This window comes from Talpa occidentalis, unplaced genomic scaffold (genome assembly GCF_014898055.3).
Source record: "Talpa occidentalis isolate TD23 unplaced genomic scaffold, MPIMG_talOcc4v2.1 talOcc4.829, whole genome shotgun sequence".
NCBI lineage: Eukaryota > Metazoa > Chordata > Mammalia > Eulipotyphla > Talpidae > Talpa > Talpa occidentalis.
The window spans coordinates 1-22,721 of NW_023605227.1; the positions used below are offsets into that span (position 1 = coordinate 1).

At 31.6% G+C, this 22,721-nt stretch overlaps 1 protein-coding gene across 1 annotated transcript; it reads right to left on the minus strand.

Annotated features, from left to right (window-relative positions):
• Window positions 1-1,352: 1,352 nt before the first annotated feature.
• On the minus strand, window positions 1,353-22,397 carry LOC119235040 (leucine-rich repeat and IQ domain-containing protein 1-like; the record flags this gene model as incomplete). Its single annotated transcript, XM_054690789.1, has 5 exons — window positions 1,353-1,445; window positions 6,374-6,501; window positions 6,960-7,153; window positions 19,727-19,877; window positions 22,245-22,397. Coding segments are annotated over 5 exons (719 nt in total), but the record flags the coding sequence as incomplete, so codon positions are not given.
• Between the last annotated feature and the right edge of the window lie 324 nt (window positions 22,398-22,721).

A 22,721-nucleotide genomic window follows, 5' to 3' on the forward strand; every position in this document is an offset into this window, starting at 1 on the left:
ACAAGAATGTTGGGTAAAGAAAGCTAAAGATGGAAGAGAACATACCATGTGATCTTATTAATATCTTTATGATGTAGAACAGGTAAAATTAACTTTTGTGACAAATTTAGAACTGTGTTATCTTTACGAGGGGACAAACTAGTTATGGGAAAATTTGGGGGATGATTAGTCAGCAAATCAATTTAACATTCTTTAGTAAACTTTTATAGGGTTTAGTAAACATTTAGAAAACTTTTATAGGGTTAACTTGTCAAACAAGTTAGACAAGTTTGGTTATTCATCTTCACTAGGTTATTTATTTCATAAGTAAAAGAATATTATATATAATTTTTATTTTCTTAAAAAGATTTATTTATTTATGCATACAAGAACTGGGTACAAGCCAGAGGTGTGGGAGGATGAGAGGACCCACCAGAGAAGTGGGGGGAGCAGAACAGGCAGACTGACTGAAGTGCACTGCTGAGGGGAGCAGTGGGTGAGTCAGAGAAGTCTGCTGCACCATGTGGGTTGCTCCCTGGCCGGCCAGGGATAGAACTCTTGCTGCAGAGGTTGCAGATTGCTTCATAGCGCCACTAGGGAGGCCCCCAAAATATATAATTTTTAAATAAAAATATAAGTGTGACATTTGTCCAGGTCTACCAAAAAGATATGGAAACATTATGTCTGAAAACAAAATTTTAATTGAATGTTTCAGTATGTTTTTGAAGGAGTTCAGAACATGACAAAAAAACTGCTATGGCATATTGACTATTTTGGTTAAATCACTTAAAAAGCAGCAGATATAGGAAGGAAACTTGGATCTTCTTATTTCATAAAAGTAGGAGATGAAAATTCCCATGTGAAAGATGTTCTCCCCACACAAGAAGGAAAAAGCCACTCATCACTAAAGACAGGAAGTCAAGGTTTAGAGAAAATTATGCCAACAAACTTCTCACACTAACCCTTCTCTTCCTAGCCACTTTTCCAGTATTAACTACTTAAGCCTCTGTACCTACACTGTACCCTCCCTATACCTTGGTTCTACCATCACATTGCCACATTTTTAATATTTACTACTTTGTTCAATTCTTACTGCTTCTAGGAGTCTTTTTCTTGTGACAACTCCCAAATACATGTAAAAAGAAATAATTAAAACCTCTATACTTTTCTCTTCTTGATATGTTTTATGTTAACTTAATTCTTAGACCAGGTAGAAAACCTCAAAGGGTAAAAGAGATTTTTTTTCCTCCTCTGAACGTTATTGTATAGATATATTATTTGTAAGTGACAAAAAAACTATTCAAAACAACACCTTACATATTTGGAACAGACTCAAAAAGCTTATTTTAAAAAATATATGTTTTATTCTAAACTTTATTATTCTAAACTTACCAGAAAGACAATTGTTGCTGACATCTAGTTTTTCCAAAGAAATAAAATGAAAAAGTGGTATGATTTTTGTCAAACTGAAAACAAAAACACAAAATTCAAAAAATTTTTAATGAAATGTCCTTAATATTATTGATATAACTATAATAATACATTTATGTAAGATAATTATATAAGACAATATACAATTGCATTTGTATAATATAATTAAATATATTAGCTAACAGTAGTTATTAAAATGCAGTAACTATAAAAATCTAAGTATTCTATTGTGGTATATATCTATCATTTTTCTTAAGAGAAATTATCATAGATATTGTGCATTGCAGTCCTATATGTCACATTTGTGACTAACATATTCATGTATAATCAATACATTAACAATGTATAACATATATGTATAATGCAGTAACACATTACATAATGTATGATGCATTAATGTACACTTGATATATAATATTACCTTGGTATATAACTATAAATTTTTTGGCCTTAATTGTATATATTTGTCTTTGTTATAAGACCACATTTACAGAGAATTTTATTGACTCCATATTTTTTCCTGACTCAAACACATAACCTAAACCTTTTAGAGGTAAACAGTAAAAATAATTGTTTTGACTTTTCAACAGGATAACTTATTAGAACTGTTTTTTTAAATTAAAATATATTTTGGTTGCCAGATTGAAAATGATGAAACTACTGTTAAGTATTCAAAGTTATACTGAGGTTATATATACAGCAAGGAAATATGCCCAGTATATACACAGTGAATCCAAGGAAGAAAATAATAGTAAATACATTGATAGAATGGACTTAAATTTGACAGAAATATATTAATATTTAAAATTAGTAAGGTAGTATGCATGCATATTCAATTCTAATAATAATGAACTTTCATTCTACTTTTAAGTGTATCATTGTTAGAATTATCATTAGGAATCCATATTCAAACAAGGAGCATAAATGTTAAATCAAATATTCACACAATTGAAATAAAAATATGTAGGGAAAATTAACTGGTTTGATTTGCATTTCTAACTAAGTCAACACTTACTCTATAACATAACATATTACTCTAGTTATTTAAGAATTAAAATTAAGCCAGTTAAGCCGTTAATTTAATAAACAAAATTTAAATATTTAAACAAAACAAAAATGTCTTTGCATATAACATATTCTCAGCAGAAGTCCAAAATTATTCTAAATGAATGCTCCCTATAAATTTTGCAACTCCATAACTCCTCAAAATATGCTTCAACTAATGCAATATTTCTGGTACAAAAAAAGTACACACTGATTTCTACTTCTTTTGCTTTCTTACTGTTTCTTCATTTGTCCTGGCAGAGATTTTTCACATCTTTATTTCCACCAAGTCCATGCCATGGAAAAAAAATACTATTATTACAAGGTCAGGAGATTACAAAATAACACTGTGACTGGAAGTCTCATGGGTTCTGGCAGAAAACTAACCCTTGTACTAACCTTGACTCCTCTCTTGTACTAACCTGGTCTGCATTAGCAGAGAGACAGAAGATACTACTGATGAAAAAATAGACTAAATAATGAGGTTGGAAAAGGATCTCCCTGAGTGTAGCTGATGCTGAATAAAATATTACATATATTACACATATAAAACACCTTCTTAAAATTAATTTCCAGAAGAGAAAAATCAAGGTAATAAAAGAAAAAAATGATGAAATGTTGTTGGCCATTACATTTATACATATACTTTGATTATTTGTACATAAACTCCTTAATAGTAAAATTTATTGAAATGTAACATACCCTGAAAAAGAAAGGAAGAATGAAACTTAAAACTTTGCCAAAAATATTTAAATTTAAGTCATAATGTTATAATATTCCCTATTCAGATATAATCTGGATCATTAATTAGTAAGAAATTTAAATCCTTTAAGTAAAAATATAATTATAATAAATGTATTTATTAACAAGAAAATCCTTGTCTTATATCTTCAGTTTTTTTCTGATACTAAATCTTTGTCACCCAGAATTTGAAAGATTAATAGATAAATTTTTCTTTTTTCAGAATATCTTATGTTTTTAACCAATAAGTTATATGGTAATATGAAGGTTATATGACAAAATCAAGTAAAAACAACCAATAAACTTTTAGAATTAAATATAAAAATTTTGTTTGCAAAAATCAGTCCAAGTAAAGAAATATTCATCATGACCAAAGTTTTTCTTTTTAATATTGAAATTTTATCTTTTCAGATAAAAAGGCTTGTAAATTGCATTATTTTTCTTCTTTAGAAAGCTTAATAAAGAAAACTGGCTATTCATTCGCCTCTATGACTATTCATTAGGATGGTAGAAACCTAATAGTGGAATCCACTTTTTAAACCTCTAGAACTTTTCCTTTTACTGACATTCTGTGTATATTTTTTCCAAGAAAATTCAAACCAGAAAGACAAAGGACATTAGTGAAAACCTAATACCATTTGACCTTGTCACATTAGCCCTGGGCATAAAAAAGATATAAATTTCAAAGACGACAAAAAGCAAAAAATTTGTACAATGAGCAGCCAATGGGTAATAGTTTCCACTTTCTGCTCCTACTTAGGGTCTCACTGGAAGTATAAAGGCTTATGAAGCCAGAGAGTCTTCCAGTTAGGACTCCACTGAGTCAAACTTAAAACAGTCACATGTCCTAATGAAAATTTAAAACAGAAGTCAGGATGAAACAAATATTTCAAACAATATGTAGTGAGTATCATTCTTTATATGTATTTCATTTGTTGGGAGAAAGCATATGGAATTATAATTTCTTCCTTGTGATGAAAATATTTATCAAAAATTTCAAAATGTATATGTATATAATTTAAAAGACATACCAACCACAAACTCAAATATTACATTTAGAAAATTATTCTCAGTTTTGAAAAATGTATTGACATATATTTTCCTTTCAGATCATCATAAAATCCCATAAAGTAGATAAACAGGTATTTCTACTCTTCCCTTTAACATGGAAAAAAAAAAAAAAAAACAAAAACAAACCTCAAAAACTGAGATTCAGGAAGTCATAAGAGTTGTTCAATTTCAACTGACATAAATTAGATTAAGAATTCAAACCCAGATATGGTTCTAAATAGTCACTGCACAGGTAAAAGCTTAATATAAAGTGTCTACTTTCTATAGTTTCTATCATTAGCTTATTGTAAAAGAAATTCCAGGTTAAAAATGATTATAGGAAATCATTTTAATACTATTTCTATCAGTCACAATTTCCTAGTGGTCTCGAGTTGTTTCCCTTTTCTATCAAAAAATGGCAGGAGGTAACATGTACAAAGAACTTTGTGAGACCCTCAAATAATAAATTTAAATGTGACAGTATTATTAAAAAATTCAAAACATCATATATAATATTTTTCTTGTAAAAATAAAGTTCTATTTAAGATTAAGTTCTTCTATACCTAAGGGATTATTGAGGTTAAGGACATATCTTACTCATTTTTTCACCCCTCAAAAAAGCTAAGTCCACCTTAGTATTGAAAAGTTAGAGGGCTACTGAAAAAAAAAATTATAAAAAGGATTATTTAGACTGAGTATCCTATATTGTTATAAATGTTATAATTTTTTTAATGGTCTACTCACTTATTTCCTAGTCATATCAATATATAAGGAACAAGTCATATTACATTGCTAGGGGAAAAATTTATCAGCTAGCATTAATTTTAATTTTCAAAAGTAGAATATTTCCTTGATGATTAAAATTATCCAAAGAAATTAAAGGCATTATTTTTTGAAGTTTTTTTGATTTAAATATTTTCCAATCTCTTTAAACATTATCTGATCTACTTCTATAAAATACACTAGATATAATAGTTACTAAGTGATTGATTTATTGCACATATCCAAAACACAGCTGACTATTCTGGTCGAAGTTGTACTACTTACCTGGAAAATATTATGAAAAGATCCAGTGCATTTATGAATGGCCCAAATTACTTATTGTTATCTGATAGAGCTGACTCTGAAATAAATTTCCTTCTCAAGACAAATCAACTTTTTCAATGCAGATTTAGTTTTGATATGTCAAATAGTGGAAAGGTTTAATAGATGGAAGTTAAATTATTTAGGACATATACATATTCAAAGGATGAGCATTTGTGGCAGAGGTTGAGACAAAATTTTGTTTTTGGGGGGAAATAGGTATATATGTATCAATGCATATGTATGTATATGTGGGGTGTGTGTGTGCATCCGTGTGTATGTGTATAAATTGGGTTGTCCTTGTTCACTATTTTCCAAAAGCTGTATGACTCAAAGAAGGTGGTTCCTTTCCCTATTTCATGTGCCTTTGATGAACAAATTAATCATATTAGAGTGAATAGGACTCAATGAAATATTAAGCAGAGGAAGACATACACATATTGTGCTCCTGTTTTAGTTTTAGACAGTTTTTCTCTGCAAAGATCCAGATGTCTGGTGGTTTCAAATGGATCTTCTGTGGCAGGTACCCATTTCAATTTAATGTTAAGGTATTTTTTTTAAGTGTTATTTTATATCCTTAGGGAAATCGAATTTAAATCAATCTTAACAGTTACAAAAAGACATGCAAGTTGAGAGCAGATTAAAAATAGTTCTTCCAGGACTTAATAAGTACCATTTGAGAGAATGAGACATCCTTCTGAATTAAATTAACTACCTCCCCTATTTTCCAAGGACTATATTCTTTACAAATATAAACAAACCTGCCCTGAGAGATTTCTACATGTTTGAGATGAAACAAAATGAGTAGTATAAGTTGGCAATTAAAATGCTATTTGATTTGCAAGTGTGTTGATACACTATATTTTAAAATTCTACAAAGCTATAATTAATATATATAATTTATTGTATATTAATGTAAACACTAATATATTTTAGCTGCATGAATGGAAAAACCTAACAACTTTTCTACTTGTTTATGAAGATCACACATTAACTTTAAGTAATCATTCACTTCAATTAGTGCTTACGAAAAAAATGTCTTTACCTGTTTTGAGAGATAGTGAGCTTTTGTAGCAAAGGCAGCCAATATGAAGAAAATGCTTCCACAGTTGAAATGCTGTTATCATCCAAATGTAATTCTCTTAATAGAACATGATTCTTCAAGGATGGAAGCTACATTCAAATTTGAGTCATTTAGCTCATTGTAAGCAAAATACTTTTACTGTTTAAGCAAATATAAAACTCACCAAAACTTAAAAATATATATATAATGTTAAACTGCATATCCTAAATCAAAGCATAATGTTATGAAAAATTTAGTATGAATAAAATTTCTAATAATTAACTTTATAGTAAGAATTTATAAATTAAAGTTATTTCATGAAAATGTAGTTAGAATTTCATGATAGATAAATTTGGGCACATATACTAAAATGTAACTGAAAAATATTTAACTCTGTTGAAGATTTTTTAAATAGAGAAAAGCATGCAATTGTTTAAATTATACAGGAAATAGAACACAGCTGGTATGCAAAAAGAAGGTAAAATTAAACAAAATTGGCTTTTAAATTGTGCAGTTGATATTAAAAAGTTGTATTAATGATAGATATTAATTAATTCAAAACAATTACTTCACTTAGGTAATTTCCCTGTAACTTCAATATTTGGAGCAATCCACAGTTTTCAATGCCTTCTACTTCAGTAAGATGATTATGTGAGCAATCCAGGTATATAATGGTAGGAGTATCACAAAGACCTTTAGTACTAATTAACTGATTGTGGTCCACAATTAGTTGCTGAAGATTTCTCAAAGATTCTAAACCACCTGGAAGAAAAATTGTCCATGATCATTTGTATCACAATTTCTTACAGATTATAAAGGAGAGTTTCAGCTTTTTTCTAAATAGCTGTACCTTGCTGTTTCCCAATATTTCTAATTATAAGCAAAGACTTAGTCCAAATTTACTGGTGAAAATTATCTTTTATGATGTATTATTTAAAATTGCAACAGAGATATTTTTGAATGGCGTAATACATATTGATTGAAAATTGAACAAAATACTAAAAGTTTTACATTGGGGAGTGAATATATTATTTTCCAATACCAATGAAACAAGGAAGAGACAGAAGGATTTGTTTAAAAACAGTCTCAAATCAGTTTTAAGGCTTTTGCACTTTTAATCCTTGCTTAAGTTGTAACATGTAGCATTAGAATGCCATTCTAATGCTAGAATGCCATTCTAATGCCATTCTAATGGACATCTATTGAGATGTCCATCTTAAAATCCCAAATGAAGCATGTGATATTATAAACAAAAGTACTAGTATGTTCTTTGGGTATTTCAAGATTGTCTCAAGTGACCTCCTCTTTGTTCAGAGAAACTTAAAATCAATTATGATATTACCTCAAAAATATCAGAGGAGACTTAGACTATAGGTTATAAGAGAAAGACTGAGAGGTGTTTCAGCAAGCTCACAGGAGTTACGTATCTGTATTTGCATCGCAAGGGAAAAGTATAGACTGAATCATAAGTGAGTGATAACAGCAGTTGTCCGGCAAAATAAGAGCAGTAAACAGAGAGAGAGAAATTCACTGCTTAATCCTCACCGCCACCACCACCACCAAAATATGGTTGAATTAAAGAAAAATTTGGAAAAACCTGTTTGTCATTCATTATAAGGCTTTGATATATTGCCAAAGTGGTAGAACACTATATACAGACAGATAGGTCTATCTCTCAGATTTTAAAATAAAGATTTAAAGGGAACTTATTAAAACATTTAAAATGAGACTTCAAGAAGAAGTAGGATGTGCTTTAAACAAGCAAATATTAACCTAAAAATTGACCTAATGAGAAAAAGAAAACAAAATCATCTAAAAATATATGGAGCTGAGGTCCACTAACAATCACATGAGCAATCTTGGATGTATCCATAGATCTTTCAGTTGCATTGGGTCTTGAGATGACAGCAAGCCATCCTGGGAGATGACAGTCATCCTTATGAGAAACCCTGAGGTAGAAACACCTAGCGAAGCCATTCTCAGATTCCTAATTTGGAGAAAATGTGGCAAAATAAATCACTGTAGCTTTTAATTACTAAGTTTTTTGTACCTTGTTTCACAACAATACAAAAGGAGTCCATTCTGAAATAAACATGAGAAAGGAGAAAAAAATTTGAAAAAGCTTTGGACTATTCAAGAACATTTAGAGAAATTTAATATAATAAGAGTTCAAAGGTATTTAAACAACAGACGTTAGTAAATAAAAATACCATGAGAGATTTAATAACAAATTTAGAAACAACATTGTACAAAACAGAAATTAAAGATCAAGTTGCCCACCAAAGAAAGAGAATCAAACAGAATAAAATGCAAAGAAGCGAAGGGTAAGAAACTAATTAATAATAGATGTGAAAGAGTGACAATGTTGGCCAAAAACAGATCACCTATGACCAAAAAAATAGTCAAACCAAAACAGTACTCAAAATATATAAGAAGCAAAATATTACAGAAATGAGAGAATAATTCAATATGCTGTTTGAAGACAACAATACATTCTAAGAAAAACTTATATTGACTTATTGTTAGTAAGCTGTTTCTCAGTTAATTCACTGATGGAGGACAAAGAACATGTTATTCAGGTATCTAGGCATAAATGAGTTATGAGGATGGGAAAGTCAAGTTGGACTAGGTTTGCCACAGCAATACACAATATTATATATGTAATGGAACAATACCTACAAAGAAGCAAGTGAAAGCATACTCCAAAAGTAGAATTCACAGCTATATTCTTACTTAAATATGAAGGCAACTGACAGATATTGCCAAAAATGCAAGAATCTAGGGACCACAGCATCTTTGAGCCCTGTGAAAAGATTTAAAAGTGCAAACAAATTGCATAACCTAGACAAGCAAAAGATAAAAGAAACAGTTGTCATAAAAAGAACTGGTACTGACCCATTTTCCTACTGGTATAATGTTGCCAAGGGACATAAGGAGGGAGTCAAAAATCCCAATATGATGTCAAATTCTGTGAACACTAAAAATTGTGAGAGGGAGTAACTGTAAAAAGCACAAACATTCTCATTCTCTTAGAGTTAATATTGTCAAAAATAGATTGACTGAAAGCACATCTCAATAAATTGCTGAACAAAAAAGTAGGCAAGGGAAGGTGGAAGTTTAAATGAGATCATTTTATCAGTGTTAGTATGAGGAAACTGACAAATAATGTTTCCAACAAGTAATTCACATGTAGGTGATTTTTGTGCATTAATAGATTCTTTATAATAATACTCTAGCATATTTTAACAATTATTTAATTTATAAATCATTGTAATTTTAAAACTTCCAAATTGATGTTCTAATTCAGTAGTGGTAAATTTGCTGGCTACATCACCTCAAAAGTAGCATTGAATTTTGCACGGTTTCATTTATATGGAGAATATAAAGAAAAAAAAGAAAAGATTATTCAAAACCAAACTAAAAACAAACACTAGAAATCTGACTGTGAAAATGAGGCTACCCAAAGGGGAAGGAGAGAATAGAAAAAAAAGGAAGGCGCGGGCTCAATGGACCATGGTGCCCTGGTGGTGGGTGTGGTATGAAAGCATACTCCTGAAGAGGTGGGATTGTATATTTCTGACTCATATACAGTGTTGTAAACTTACAATGTTACCTTAATCACAATATCAAATATTATAAAAAAGTACTTAATCATGAGGAAATGCTACTAATGTTAATTTTTGAATGTAAAGTGGTATACAATATAATCTAAATATACTGTTAACTCTTTAATACTGGAATATGAAATATATGCCTAGAGTACATCTGTTTATGGATATACTAATAATTATAGATATAATTATTTTCTAATGTTTAATTAAACATTTCTTAATTACCTAAATTTCCTTCTATTAATCTTTACCCTACCCTAAATGTATAATAGAAAAATAGACTTCATTAGCTGAATCATTACAATGTTCAATTCAAGTGATTTCTTTGGTCTCCTTTTTTTCACATAACACGCGTACTTCATATAGATGGATGTTTTGTTTAACATTCTATATTTGTTACTCCTCAGATAGTTTGAACTTTTGTTCAGGTATTTGCCATGTTACAATTTTATTTTTTAATGGAGTTAGTGTCAAGTTTTTTCCTGATTTTTGAAATGATAGGCATAGAGAATCTACTATAAAGTATATTCCTCACAACTCGACTATAAATACAAAAAAAATTTCTAAATATAATTTTACTGCTGATTAAAACTCATCAGCAACCAGGTTTGCTAATCCTAACACTGTGTTGTGTTCACACAGAAATAGAGAAATGATACAGACAGAATCTCTGCTCAATTACATCTAACTTGAAAAATTCAACTGGAAAAACTTTATTATGACATGTAGAAATATTCACAATCTGTCATGAAGGGAATAAAGTAAATTGCAAAACAATATTATAGTAGTGATTTTTTTAAGTGAATATAAAACAATTTGGAAAGTTCATCAGCACTTACTATATCTGGAAGATGGAATTATAGGTGCTTATTTTATCATTTTACATTGTAATTTTAGATAATAGGCATATGTTAATTACATCGAATTTTCTTTAAAAAAAAGTACAAAATCACTTTTGCAGAAATTTCTGGTCAAATAGTTGATACATCTTTACCTCTCACAATAAAAAGTCATTACCTTTTTATTTACTTTTATCAAATTTTATTATTTGTCATTTGCTTACAAGTTTTTAATGTTTTCAAATGAGTTAAGAAAGTATTGTCTAAATTTTAAAATATTATGGTAGACAAAGAGAAGTAACAATTATTATTGTTAAGCCAGTTTTCACTGTGAGAAAATGGGTTAACTCTAAAGATCAATTTCTATAATCATGCTTGAGAATACAAAACTTAAAATTCACCCAAAGCAGCCAACTATAATAGACAATTCCACATAAATCTGGAATCCTGATCAGATATACCTAGTCAAAGGCCAGAAACTTAACTGCCTGTCTCAAATTTCAGTATTAAATAAAAGAGGGAAATCTCCATTTTAAAATAATAAACACAAGCTAACTCTTCCATCGTAGCTCAGATTCTCTCTAATGGTGATCAGAAAACGTCCACCAAAAATGTAGCAGATATGATACTAGATGTCCCCTAGCCCTTGAAAAATCTACTCTAAAGAAGAACCTTTTATCCCAAATATAATATAATAATAAAACCTAAGTTCTAAGGGAAATAAACAGCTGGACAAAGAAAAATCACATGACAATGATAAGAGCAGAAATGAAGCAAAATCAGAATGTGGAAATTTGAATTAATGAAATTAAAAATTAAATGATAAAGACTAATAGGAAGTTAAAACATGTTAACTGGAATATAAATATATAGAAATTATCCAGAGACAAAAAAAAAATGTAGGAAATATGGAGGCTATATAAAGTATCAGTGGAGAGAACAAAATGAGGAAGAAAAATCATTTGAAGAAATAGTGACTGATAGCCAGGTAAATTTTTTTAAAAACTAAGCCACATAATAAATAATATATAAAGCACAAAAGGATGAGTTAAAAAGAAACCCATGCCTAGAATAAAAGTATATAGTAGTAATATCAAAGAAAAGATACTTGAAAAAGATGTACAAAATACCCTGAAAAGTACAGAAATTTAACTGACAGCTGACATTTTAACAGCAACAGTGAAAGTAAAAAAGTAATGGAATGACACCTGTAAATTACTAAAATAAACTTCAAGTTAGAAAAATACTCAGTTAAATTATAACTCAAATATGAATGTTACAGTCAAACACAATCTAGTTATCTTACTTGAAGAAATGCAAAAAGGCCTATGGGAAAAGGGAAAATGATTTAAAATTACAAATGAAAGAATAAATAAAGGCATTAAAACAATAAATATGGACAAATAACCAGGTTATATAAAATAACCATAATATTTTCCTTGAAGAACTAATAAAAAGATATGAAAAATCCTGAACCAGCACATGTAAGTCAGGAAAGTTGAGTTAAAGATATGGATTAACTTGAGATAAAATGTGTTTTATAATTTCTGTGATGAACACTAAATAAAGTACATAGTTAAAATGAATTGGGAAAAAAGAATGGAGGGTTCGGGGTGGGGAAGAACCAACACAAGTCATCTCAAAAGAAGACAAAATCTCTACAGTGAACTTCAGGTTATTTCCAAATTAAGGACGTGTTCAGAATAAAAAAAAAAAAAAAAAGACAAGAGCTATGGAAAAGATAAAAAATGCAGCATACACTTTTTGCTTACAGAAACTAATGAAGTAGACAACAAGAAAAATGTTTCTGTTGATGAGAAAATATGTCAAAACATAAATATATGTGCTCAAGGTATTAAAGAACAAAACTGGTAGTGTAGAATAAAAGAAGTTCTAGAAGAAGTGAGATGGGCACAAGACTCAGGATATCTATTAATTCTGATAAAGGACAGCGTACAACACTATATGGTCAAAATTTGGGCTCCAGGATTTTCCTCAAAGAGGGCTAAAGTATCTCAAGCTAACTAAGCATAGAAAAAGATACACACACACACACACATGTGGAACACTAAAGCAGTGATTCTAGGTGTGGTTCAGCGATTGCTCTTTTAGAGATACTTTTAAAGGTTCCATATAGTCAAAAACATTTTCATAATAATTCTTAGGTGTTATTTGCCTTTTTCACTCTCATTTACGCAAGTGTATAATGGAGTTTCCCAGAGGCTACATGAGGTGTGATATTGTAGTAAATTGAATGCAGAGGGAAATATAAGAAAACAGCTGTCTTGTATTACAGAGATTTGCAAATAAGTTTAACAATGTCCCTTTCTCACTATAACTTTTGGTTAAAAACTACCATTATATTTTTATAAAACTTATAAATGTAGGACCTTTATTATCTGAAACTCTAAGTAATAAATAACAAATAACAAATTTCTTGGTTCTTTTTCTTATACAGTCACTAATGATAGCTATAACTCATATAATGAAAAATGAGGAAGTGTGAAAGGAACATTTAAAAAATGATAAAATTGGTCACCAACAGAAACTTATCTATCTATCTATCTATCTATCTATCTATCTATCTATCCACACACACACATGCATTACACACACGCACACACACACACCACGAAATAGCATTGCTTCAAAAACATATAAAAGCCTACACACAACTGATTAACAGTAACTCAATTCAGTCAATGCATTTAGATCAAAAGAAGACTCTAGATAGGAAGAAAGTTAAAGTTGCTATCCTTCCTCTTTTAATCTTATAAAGTCTTTGCTGTCAAATGAAGGATGAGAACTGAGTAACAGACTTACAGCAAGCCTTTAACCTTACATTACCATTACTTCCTCAACATTTCTAAGAAATGAATCTCTTCTAGTCAAATGTCTTTTTCCACTTCCCCATCCTAAAATATAAATAAATAAAACAAAACCACAAAATATTTAAGAGTCTTTTTCAAAGGACTTAAATATAATAATAATAAATATAAAGGCTTGCTTAAATATTCTTGAGTTTACTGCTTCAATATATTCTTTATTAGCTCTTTGAAAGTTTCCAAGGTCCCACAAAATAAAACTGAAGCCAAGTGTGTTTATCCCTTGCCTATGGCAAAATTAGCATTTGGCTATACTTGCTCCAAATATCTATTTCAAAGAATTCCTCCCACAAAAATGAGCCAATGGTCTATAAAACATTCCTGCCATGGGAGTTGGGGGCTGGGGAGCCCTCCTATAAGGAACAGCAAAACCAAAGATGTTCAGTTAGGCTAGAGGGTTTTAATAAATAAGTATTCCTGTAAAGGTTTACCTCCCTCAATGGTTCACGTCTGACAACCTACAAAGTTGCATTTAAGATTTCAGGATCATACATGTTGTATGGAAAAGGATTACTGAAAACAGGAATCAAAAAACTTGGATTCTGGCCCCACCTCTGCCAGGAGTTACATGAAAACTATGTGGGTCTGTTGTTTTCATTGGTAAACTGAGACTGGCAGATCTGTAAAATCCCTTTGAGTTTTGCACTGGGCATTGTGTTGCATTTCAAAATTAAAGAGTAAACTAGCACCATCTAGTGGAATCAAAGGGATTCACTAAGTACATAATATTGAAAAACATTTCTACAAACAAAACATCCAGAAATTTATTTTACTTCATCTTTTGCCCTAAAATCCCAAAGACATTTGGTCACAAGAATTTACCTAGGCATAACATAATAAAAATGTTGAATTATTTGTCTTCATATTTATACCAAATGTTCCATAAATATATTTTATGCAAAAGAATGAAATAATGATCATAATAAAACTTAAGTTTAAAACTGTAATACCATGAAGTAAGTTATAAAAGATAAAAGATCATGTAATTAAAAAAACCCAAAACATTTCAATTAATAAAATGTATAATAAAATCACATCTGATCAAAATAAATTCATCTTTAAAATTATCAATCTAACAAGAAGTTAATGAATTTGTACATTCAAAATATACAAGGATAATTTTAGATCAAGTCAAAATACTCTATAATCACAAAACTTGCTTTCAAAATAGGCAAGTTATAGAAAATGTAAAATTCTTTACCACAAAATTTAGATGAAGATATATATTCCATTATAATTGTCTAGTTTTTGCTACATTTGGCAGAAAATAATCTACTTCTTAATATGTAACAATCTCAGAGACTCTAGTTTTAATTATATTTTGAATTTATATTTTAATTAAGATTAATAATAATAAAAACCATCACTTCCATAACCACAGCAGAAAATACATTCAAAATTAAAGGCAGCAACAAAAATAAACTATTCACTTTATAATTTATAGAATTAAATTTTAAACTATTACTTGTTTAAAAAATATATTTTACATTGTGTTTTGATTTCTACAATTAAGGAGTTTTTTTAAGCAGAAAGAATGTTTACCTGTAATGAATAAGTAAATCATAACAAATTGCAAACTTAAAAAGACCATCACAAAATCCAGCAAAATAAATTTTTTACTAATGAACTACTGACATATGTGTAGGATATTGCCATATTTCTGGCAGTATAATCTTTGATTGCCCATTCATATGACAATGCTTTAACACAATTTTAATAGAGACATCAGAAAGATAATTCAATCTTTCTTTTGCTTGGTTGGTTATTTTTTTATGATTGATAGCTGGACACATAAAATATGTGGCTTTGCACACAGTTGCATTTGTGGTTTATGGACTGCTACAGGTTTGTGCTCTCAAAGTCCAATAATTCTGTTTTGCATCACTGTTAGCATTAAGAAAAATATCTACAGCTCATTGATAATGATATACATGGGATTATAGAGTATATTCTTTTTTATATTACATTTACTTATTTTTTAAAGATTTATTTAATTATATAAGAACTGGGGTGTGGGCCAGAGATGTGGGGGCTGGGGAGGGTGAGAGGATTCACCAAAGACAGAGTGGGTAGCAGAACAGGCAGACTGACTGAAAAACACTGCTGAGGGGAGCAGCAGATGAGACAGTAGAGTTCTGCCATGTGGATAGCTTTCTGGCAGGCCAGGGGATCAAACTCCTGCTGCAGAGGCTGCAGACAGCTTCACAGCACTGTGCTCAACCCGCTGCACCACCAGAGAGGCCCCCAAATTTACTTATTTTTAACTGAGATAATATTAGGATACCTCCATCAGGTACTGTCAACATAGTGTGCTCATCACCAAATCACCCATAGTCCACCACCACAGTCAAGTGTGCCTCCTTCGCTCTTTGTTCTCACTACCCCTCCCCACCTCCTTCACTTCTGGTGCTCCAGTTCTGTATTTAGCTTTTAAAGGTTAGTTTTTAAGCATATTTTCATTTGACTTGGTTTAGTTACTTTATATAGAATACATTCTTAATAAGAGAAAACTTTTTTAATTCTGTGTCCTCTAACAACTGTAATTAGTCATAAGAACTATTACTATATTTTTATCATATTTTTTATTAAGGTAACACTGGTTTATAACAATGTATATGATGCAGAAATAAAGGATCCCACCTTTCATGTCTATTACTACACCACACCCATCACCAAGACAACCACAATCCTCCATCATAGTCCACTGTGCCCCTTTCTACCTTAGTTTAATTGGAATGGAAGTCATTCAGCAAAACTAATTTAAAATGAATTTTCTTAAAGAGATAAATATTCACTATTCCCTCTTACTTAAACCCATAGAAAATCAAATAAATATGTGCATTAATATTTTCTATTAGAGCTAACATTGCATATTTACTACTGTAATAACTGCAGCTTAGTTAAGAATTAGGAGCAAAGTAAACTTGAACTACAAATGTAAGTATTACTTCCAATTTTATTTCATCTCCCTAAGAAATATTATAGCATGGAATAACTGATTAACGTATAAATACAAATCTATCTTTGTGCACTTTCATAAGCGTTCTTAGCATCAATACATCATTGAAAGGCAAAAATCTATGCTTTTCACTTAGCTCAACCAGAATCTCTTGTTCCTCAAGATGAAAAACAGACTCCAAAACAAACTCCAAATGGTCTTCAGAAAATTTACTTTCTCATGTATCATCTTCTCACACTCAATAAATACAGTGTTTTCATTGTACTGAACAGACAGCAAAGACATTTTTTACCTTGTTTGCCCTGAACTACACGGAGATACCTCAGGTACATCAATTAATATCATGGCAGTTATCACATAAATCTTGTAGATATCCTATCCCAGGAAATCCACTAGTTATTCAAAATCCCATACACATTGCTGACAATGGAGATGAAGTGGTTGGGAGTTCAAGCATTTCTTCTAAGAAACAACCTTTTTCTATTTTAAAAGCTGGCTTCGGAGTGTGCCGATATAGTAAGATATGTTATCAATGTACTTCATTTCAGCAACAACAAAATTATTTCTGTATGTATTTTAAGCTAAAATTTTTTAGTACGAAAAATTTGTATCCAAAATATCAGCATTTCCATGTGGGAGAAGTAACGTACGGTCCCAAAGTAGCTGGCATAGACAAAAAGTCTAAAGGATACATCAAAAAATATTATACATTATATTTTCAGCTCTTTACTTTGGGAGGATGTCCCTCAAGAAGGGTTCTGATGGACCTCACTCACACACCCCAAGTTGCACAGCACACACAGAGTAATCTAGCCATGACCAGTCTCTCTTCCTAGGAATTCCTGCTCTCAACTCATTGTAATCAGGATGAACAAATAATTGAATTAACTACATAACTCAAGGGAAAAAAAAAAAAAGAACAACATAAGGTACAAAAAAAAGCAGAAAAATATGGTAGTAACAATATATACTAGTGGTGAAAGTCAAAAATGGTACAACCTATATAAGGGAGTCTGGTACTAACCTTCCAAATTACAGATGCTCTTTGCTCTGACAATATATACTGCAGGAAATTATGTTATTTTTTAAGAAATCCTGACTTACAGGGATTTTTTAAAATTAATTTATTTTAAATTGAGGTAACATTGGCTTACATTATTGTTAGAAGAACAGGACACCCTCCCCTGCCTTATGTATTGCCACTGTAGTGCACCCACCACCAAATCACCCATAGTCCCACCACCATCGTCCATCATTCTTCCTTCTTTCCTTATTTCTTCCTTCTTTCTTTGTTCTCCTCCTCACTCCCATCTATCAATACATGCTTCAGTTCTATAGTCAGTTTTCAAGGGCTAGTTTTTAAGCTTGTCATCACCTGACCCTTACCTTGGTTACTCTATATTTCAAAGGAAATTAACGTAAAGATATGTCTGATAAAGAATGGAATGAAAAAGCTATCATGTTTGTGGCCTCTCAAGATGTTAGCCATTATCACAATATAAGAGATTAAAAACAATTCAATGTCCATCAACTTAGGGTCAATGTAATAAACAACAATCCATCCACATAATAAAATACTAGAGCCATGAAAAAGAATGCTATGGTAGGTGAAAACAAGCAAGATAAAGAACAGTACAAAAAACATGCTAATGATTATGGGTCACAGATGGTGGAAAGGATTATACCTTGGGGTTTTAAGCTATTTTAAGTAGCTTATTTTAAGCTATTAGTATTGCACCATGTGGCCTCTCTCTGCACTTGTGTGTGTACTGCCTCTCTGTGCACCCATGTGTATGCATAGGATTTAGAAAAAGGCACCCCTGCATTATAGCCCTAAGACAATGGCCCACATCGTGTGGCAGCTGGGGACATATAGGTAGCCACTGACTAACTGTGTGGCCATGGTCCGAGGTGGTCTGGGAGTAGCTCAGAAATTTCATCAAGAACCTGCACAGGAAATCCTCCCTGTATAGGTGGCCAACATGTCCCCTTCAGTTCCACATGATGCTAATTACCCTTTGTCTCCCCTGGACCCTGTTCCTCCTGCTCATTGTCACATAAACAATCATACCTGTTTATTATTGCTAATAGACAGCAAGAGGGCTGCTTTCTGAGCAGCAGAGTCTTCCCTTGCAAACCTACTCTATGACTCATACCTCAGTGTGTCCCCAGGGAGGAGCTGGCTCTTCCCTTGCAAACCTACTCTATGACTCATACCTCAGTGTGTCCCCAGGGAGGAGCTGGCACATTCCTGACTCAAGATGTTAGCCATTATCACAATATAAAGAGATTAAAAACCATTCAATGTCCATCAACTTAGGGTCAATGTAATAAACAACAATCCATCCACATAATAAAATACTATGGGGCCATGGAAAAAGAATGCTCTGGTAGGTGAAAACAAGCAAGATAAAGAACAACAGCACAAAAAACATGCTAATGATTATGGGTCACAAATGGTGGAAAGGATTACATCTTTGGGGTTTCCAAAATTTTAAGCTATTAGTATTGCACCAGAATAATTTTTTAAAACAAATTCCTGATTTTTCTGGACAAGCCTGCGTATTCAATCCTTGAGCATTATTTAAGTTCTACAAAGTCCCTTGAGAATCTCACAATTCATCAAAAATTAAAAAGAATAATAAGCTAGGTAGCAAAAGATGAGATTTTTTAGTGTATAATCATCACAGAGGAAACTGTTAAGTAAGTTTTAGCTGAACTGCAGTGGGTAGCAGAGGGAACTTGATAAGATGAGAGAGTAAGAAGAGAATTCTCTTTCACAAAACTTGACAGCAAGAGAAAGGGGGCAATGGTAGACGTGCATGGCAATAGGAACAATTTGACATAAGACGTGAATAAATGATGGCGTGAGATCTTACTGAAAGGTATATTTGTAGGGAATAGGACTGGCCTCAAACAAGAAAAACATTTTTGTTGCTAAATTAAATGAATTACAGGGTATGATGATAGAAATATACAATATTTCAGTAAGTAAAACAAAATATAATCATAAATATATATTGACATTCCATTGTACTTACCAATTCGAGTGATTTTATTATGTGAAAGTTCAAGGTTCTGAATATTAGTGCAGCCATCCAAACCATGAAAAGAAGTCAGTTGATTTTTATTAAGAAGAACAACACAAAGATTTTCCAAATTTTCACAGTTGATACTCTCAATATGGTTTTCCTAAACAAAAACAAATATATTTACTTTTATTTCAAAATCTTATTAATGACATAATTAAAACTTGCCAAAAGGATGAAATACAATCTCTAAATGAATGTACAATTTCTAAATTTAGTATAGCAATTGCTAATTGCTATACTATCTAGATGAAATTTATTAAGTAACCAATAAAGAACTACTTATTTGTATTCATTCATAATTTTTTCAACTATAGAAAAAAGAGGATCATATAAGGAAATCTATCAATCTATAGAATAAGAGTGAACATTTGACCATAGTTCATACAAAACTATTATTTAAAAAAAACAAATACTGGAAAAGGTGAAATCTTCCAAGCTACCCTCTGTCCCTTCTGCCCCTTCCTCTCCAAAGAGCACCAAAGTTATAAATTAGGTCTATATTTCAAGTATAAATTTATGTTTTTACTACACATAAGCATGCCTCAATATATAATATTGGTCTCAGTGTCAAAATCATATGTCAAGGGTGAAACAGCAATTTCTTTTTTTTAAAAGACTTCACAAAGACATAGGGACTTTATTAGAATTTGAAGTGTATAATCCTACAACATCCCTCTCAAAAATATGAATGAATATATTGTCTAGTAGCATGAACTTAATAAAAAGCATAGAACACCCACAAAGTTTTAAAAGAAATTGCATTGGTAGAAGCACTGTCACTTTGAACTGAAAAGAACATAATTCAATATGAATTGAATTCATATTGAATTCAGTTCAATACCCTACCCTATCCTTCTATCCCCCAATTTTCTATGGGAAAGAAACAGGCTGAGAAAAATTCTCAGCTTCAAAACAGGGCATTTGCTATGGAAAAGGAAGTATGCCTTGAGAATGGAGTCAAATGCCCAGTGGGCAGAGCCCTCCCCCCACAAGCCCCCAGTGGTACAGCAGACCTCTCCTTTCTCACCCACCCACTGCTCCCCTCAGCAGTGTTTTTGGTCCATCTGCCTATTCTATTCCCGGCTTTGTCTCTGGTGAATCCTCTCACCCTCCTGCACCTCTGGCCTATACCTCAGTTCTTGTATAAATAAATAAATCTTTATCAAAAAAAAAAAAAAGATCCAGTGGGCAGAACCAAGAGTGACAGAGAACCATTCCTATGAAGCAGAACTCAGTCCCTATTAAGGAACAGGTTCTATTTGCTTAGCTGTGACCAGGGACTGCTATGGACTTCTTGTTTTCTCCCAACTTGAATGGGAATGCCTATTGTGGTTGACCAAGTCTTCTAAGTCTTCTATGTTGATGTGTGGGAAGATAGGCTAGGAAAGATATATTGCTTTTTACCTTACAGATATCTGAGAAAACACTACACGAGCAGATTACCTCCATTTGAAGATGATTAATCACAAGATTCTGTGCTTCAAGTCTGAGCCTTATTTCATAAGTTCATGAAGCTTCTTGGCACTTAGGATATGAGTATATTTTTGATGTGGAAAGGAAGTGCATCATTGTGAGCCAGAGGGTGGATTGTTAGCCCCAATAAACCTCAGCCCAATATTCGCACAACAACACAGTCTGCAACACATGCATTCAAGGTTTGGCCAACAGAAAACTAGCTAGCATAAGGCAAACAGATGCTCACTAAGCACTTGCATATTAGAGATTATCTCTTCAGCAAGCTTACTTCTGGGTATGACCAACTATAAAAAGTTGAAGATAATTAAGAACAAGAAAGAGAATGAGGGAGAGAGAGGTGAGAGGGTGAGAGAAAGAGAGAAAAACTGAATTTCTAAGCTCCCGAGGCACCAGAAAGATGAGAGAAGGCATTTTGAACCTTCTAGACTCAGTTAAAATTACATAAAAAAACAAAGTCAACATAATATGAAGGAAAAGAAAAGCTTGGCCTCAATTTATGACTCACAGAATTACGAACAAATAAAATAGTCGTTGTTTTAATTTAGTAAGTAATGTGGTCATTTGTTATGCAGCAGAAAGTAACAAAACAGTAGCTACATTATCTGCATATAATGAATATCAGGTCATACCACCTAATCATCTTCCCTCTGATAATTTTCCCTCTCTAGTTTTCATAAGTTTTTGTCCTTCATCTCTTTGAGACCTTCCATTACAGAGGTTATTTCAGTAAAATTTCCTCAAAAATTGTCAATTCCTTAAACATAAACATGTATTTATATTTTAAGATAAATGAGGTTACCACAGAGTGGGTGGAGGGCAAAGGAGGGAGGGTGGACAATGGACTATGGTGAAGAATTACGGGGGCCTCGGTGGTGAGTGTGGTGTGGTAACATGTATTTTAAGAGGTGGGCTTTGTACCTCAGAAGCATATACAGTGTTGTAAACCAACATTACCTCAATTGAAAAGTAATATAATAAAAAGAGGACATACCTGTGCATCAATGTACTTTAGTTTTTTACAGTTGCTCAGGCTGTGTAAATTAGTTAATCCACAGCGTTGAAGAGACAGAAACTGAAGATTTGTACACTCGGCCAGTGTGGAAAGACTACAACCTGGCAAATCTTGAAATGTAACTGTTGTAACCTAGAGAAATTAAGAATATTGTAGTGTATAATTTTATCTAACAAAAGTGAACTTAAACACTATTCACCTTACAAAAGTATTTGACAAATTCATCTAGGAAAAGTAATTCTATATCTTGATAAATTCCACATTTATTAATGACTCCATTTCATTTAAGCTTTCTGACTTCTTTTTTTATTCCAATATGAAGGCAAAATAATATAATTATTGACAACCAAGTCAAGTCCAAAAGTAATATACATAGTAATAATAATATGCCCGTTTATCATTTCATTCCCCAGTTTCCACCAAATTCACTCCCCTTGTTTTTCATGCTCTTGGCAG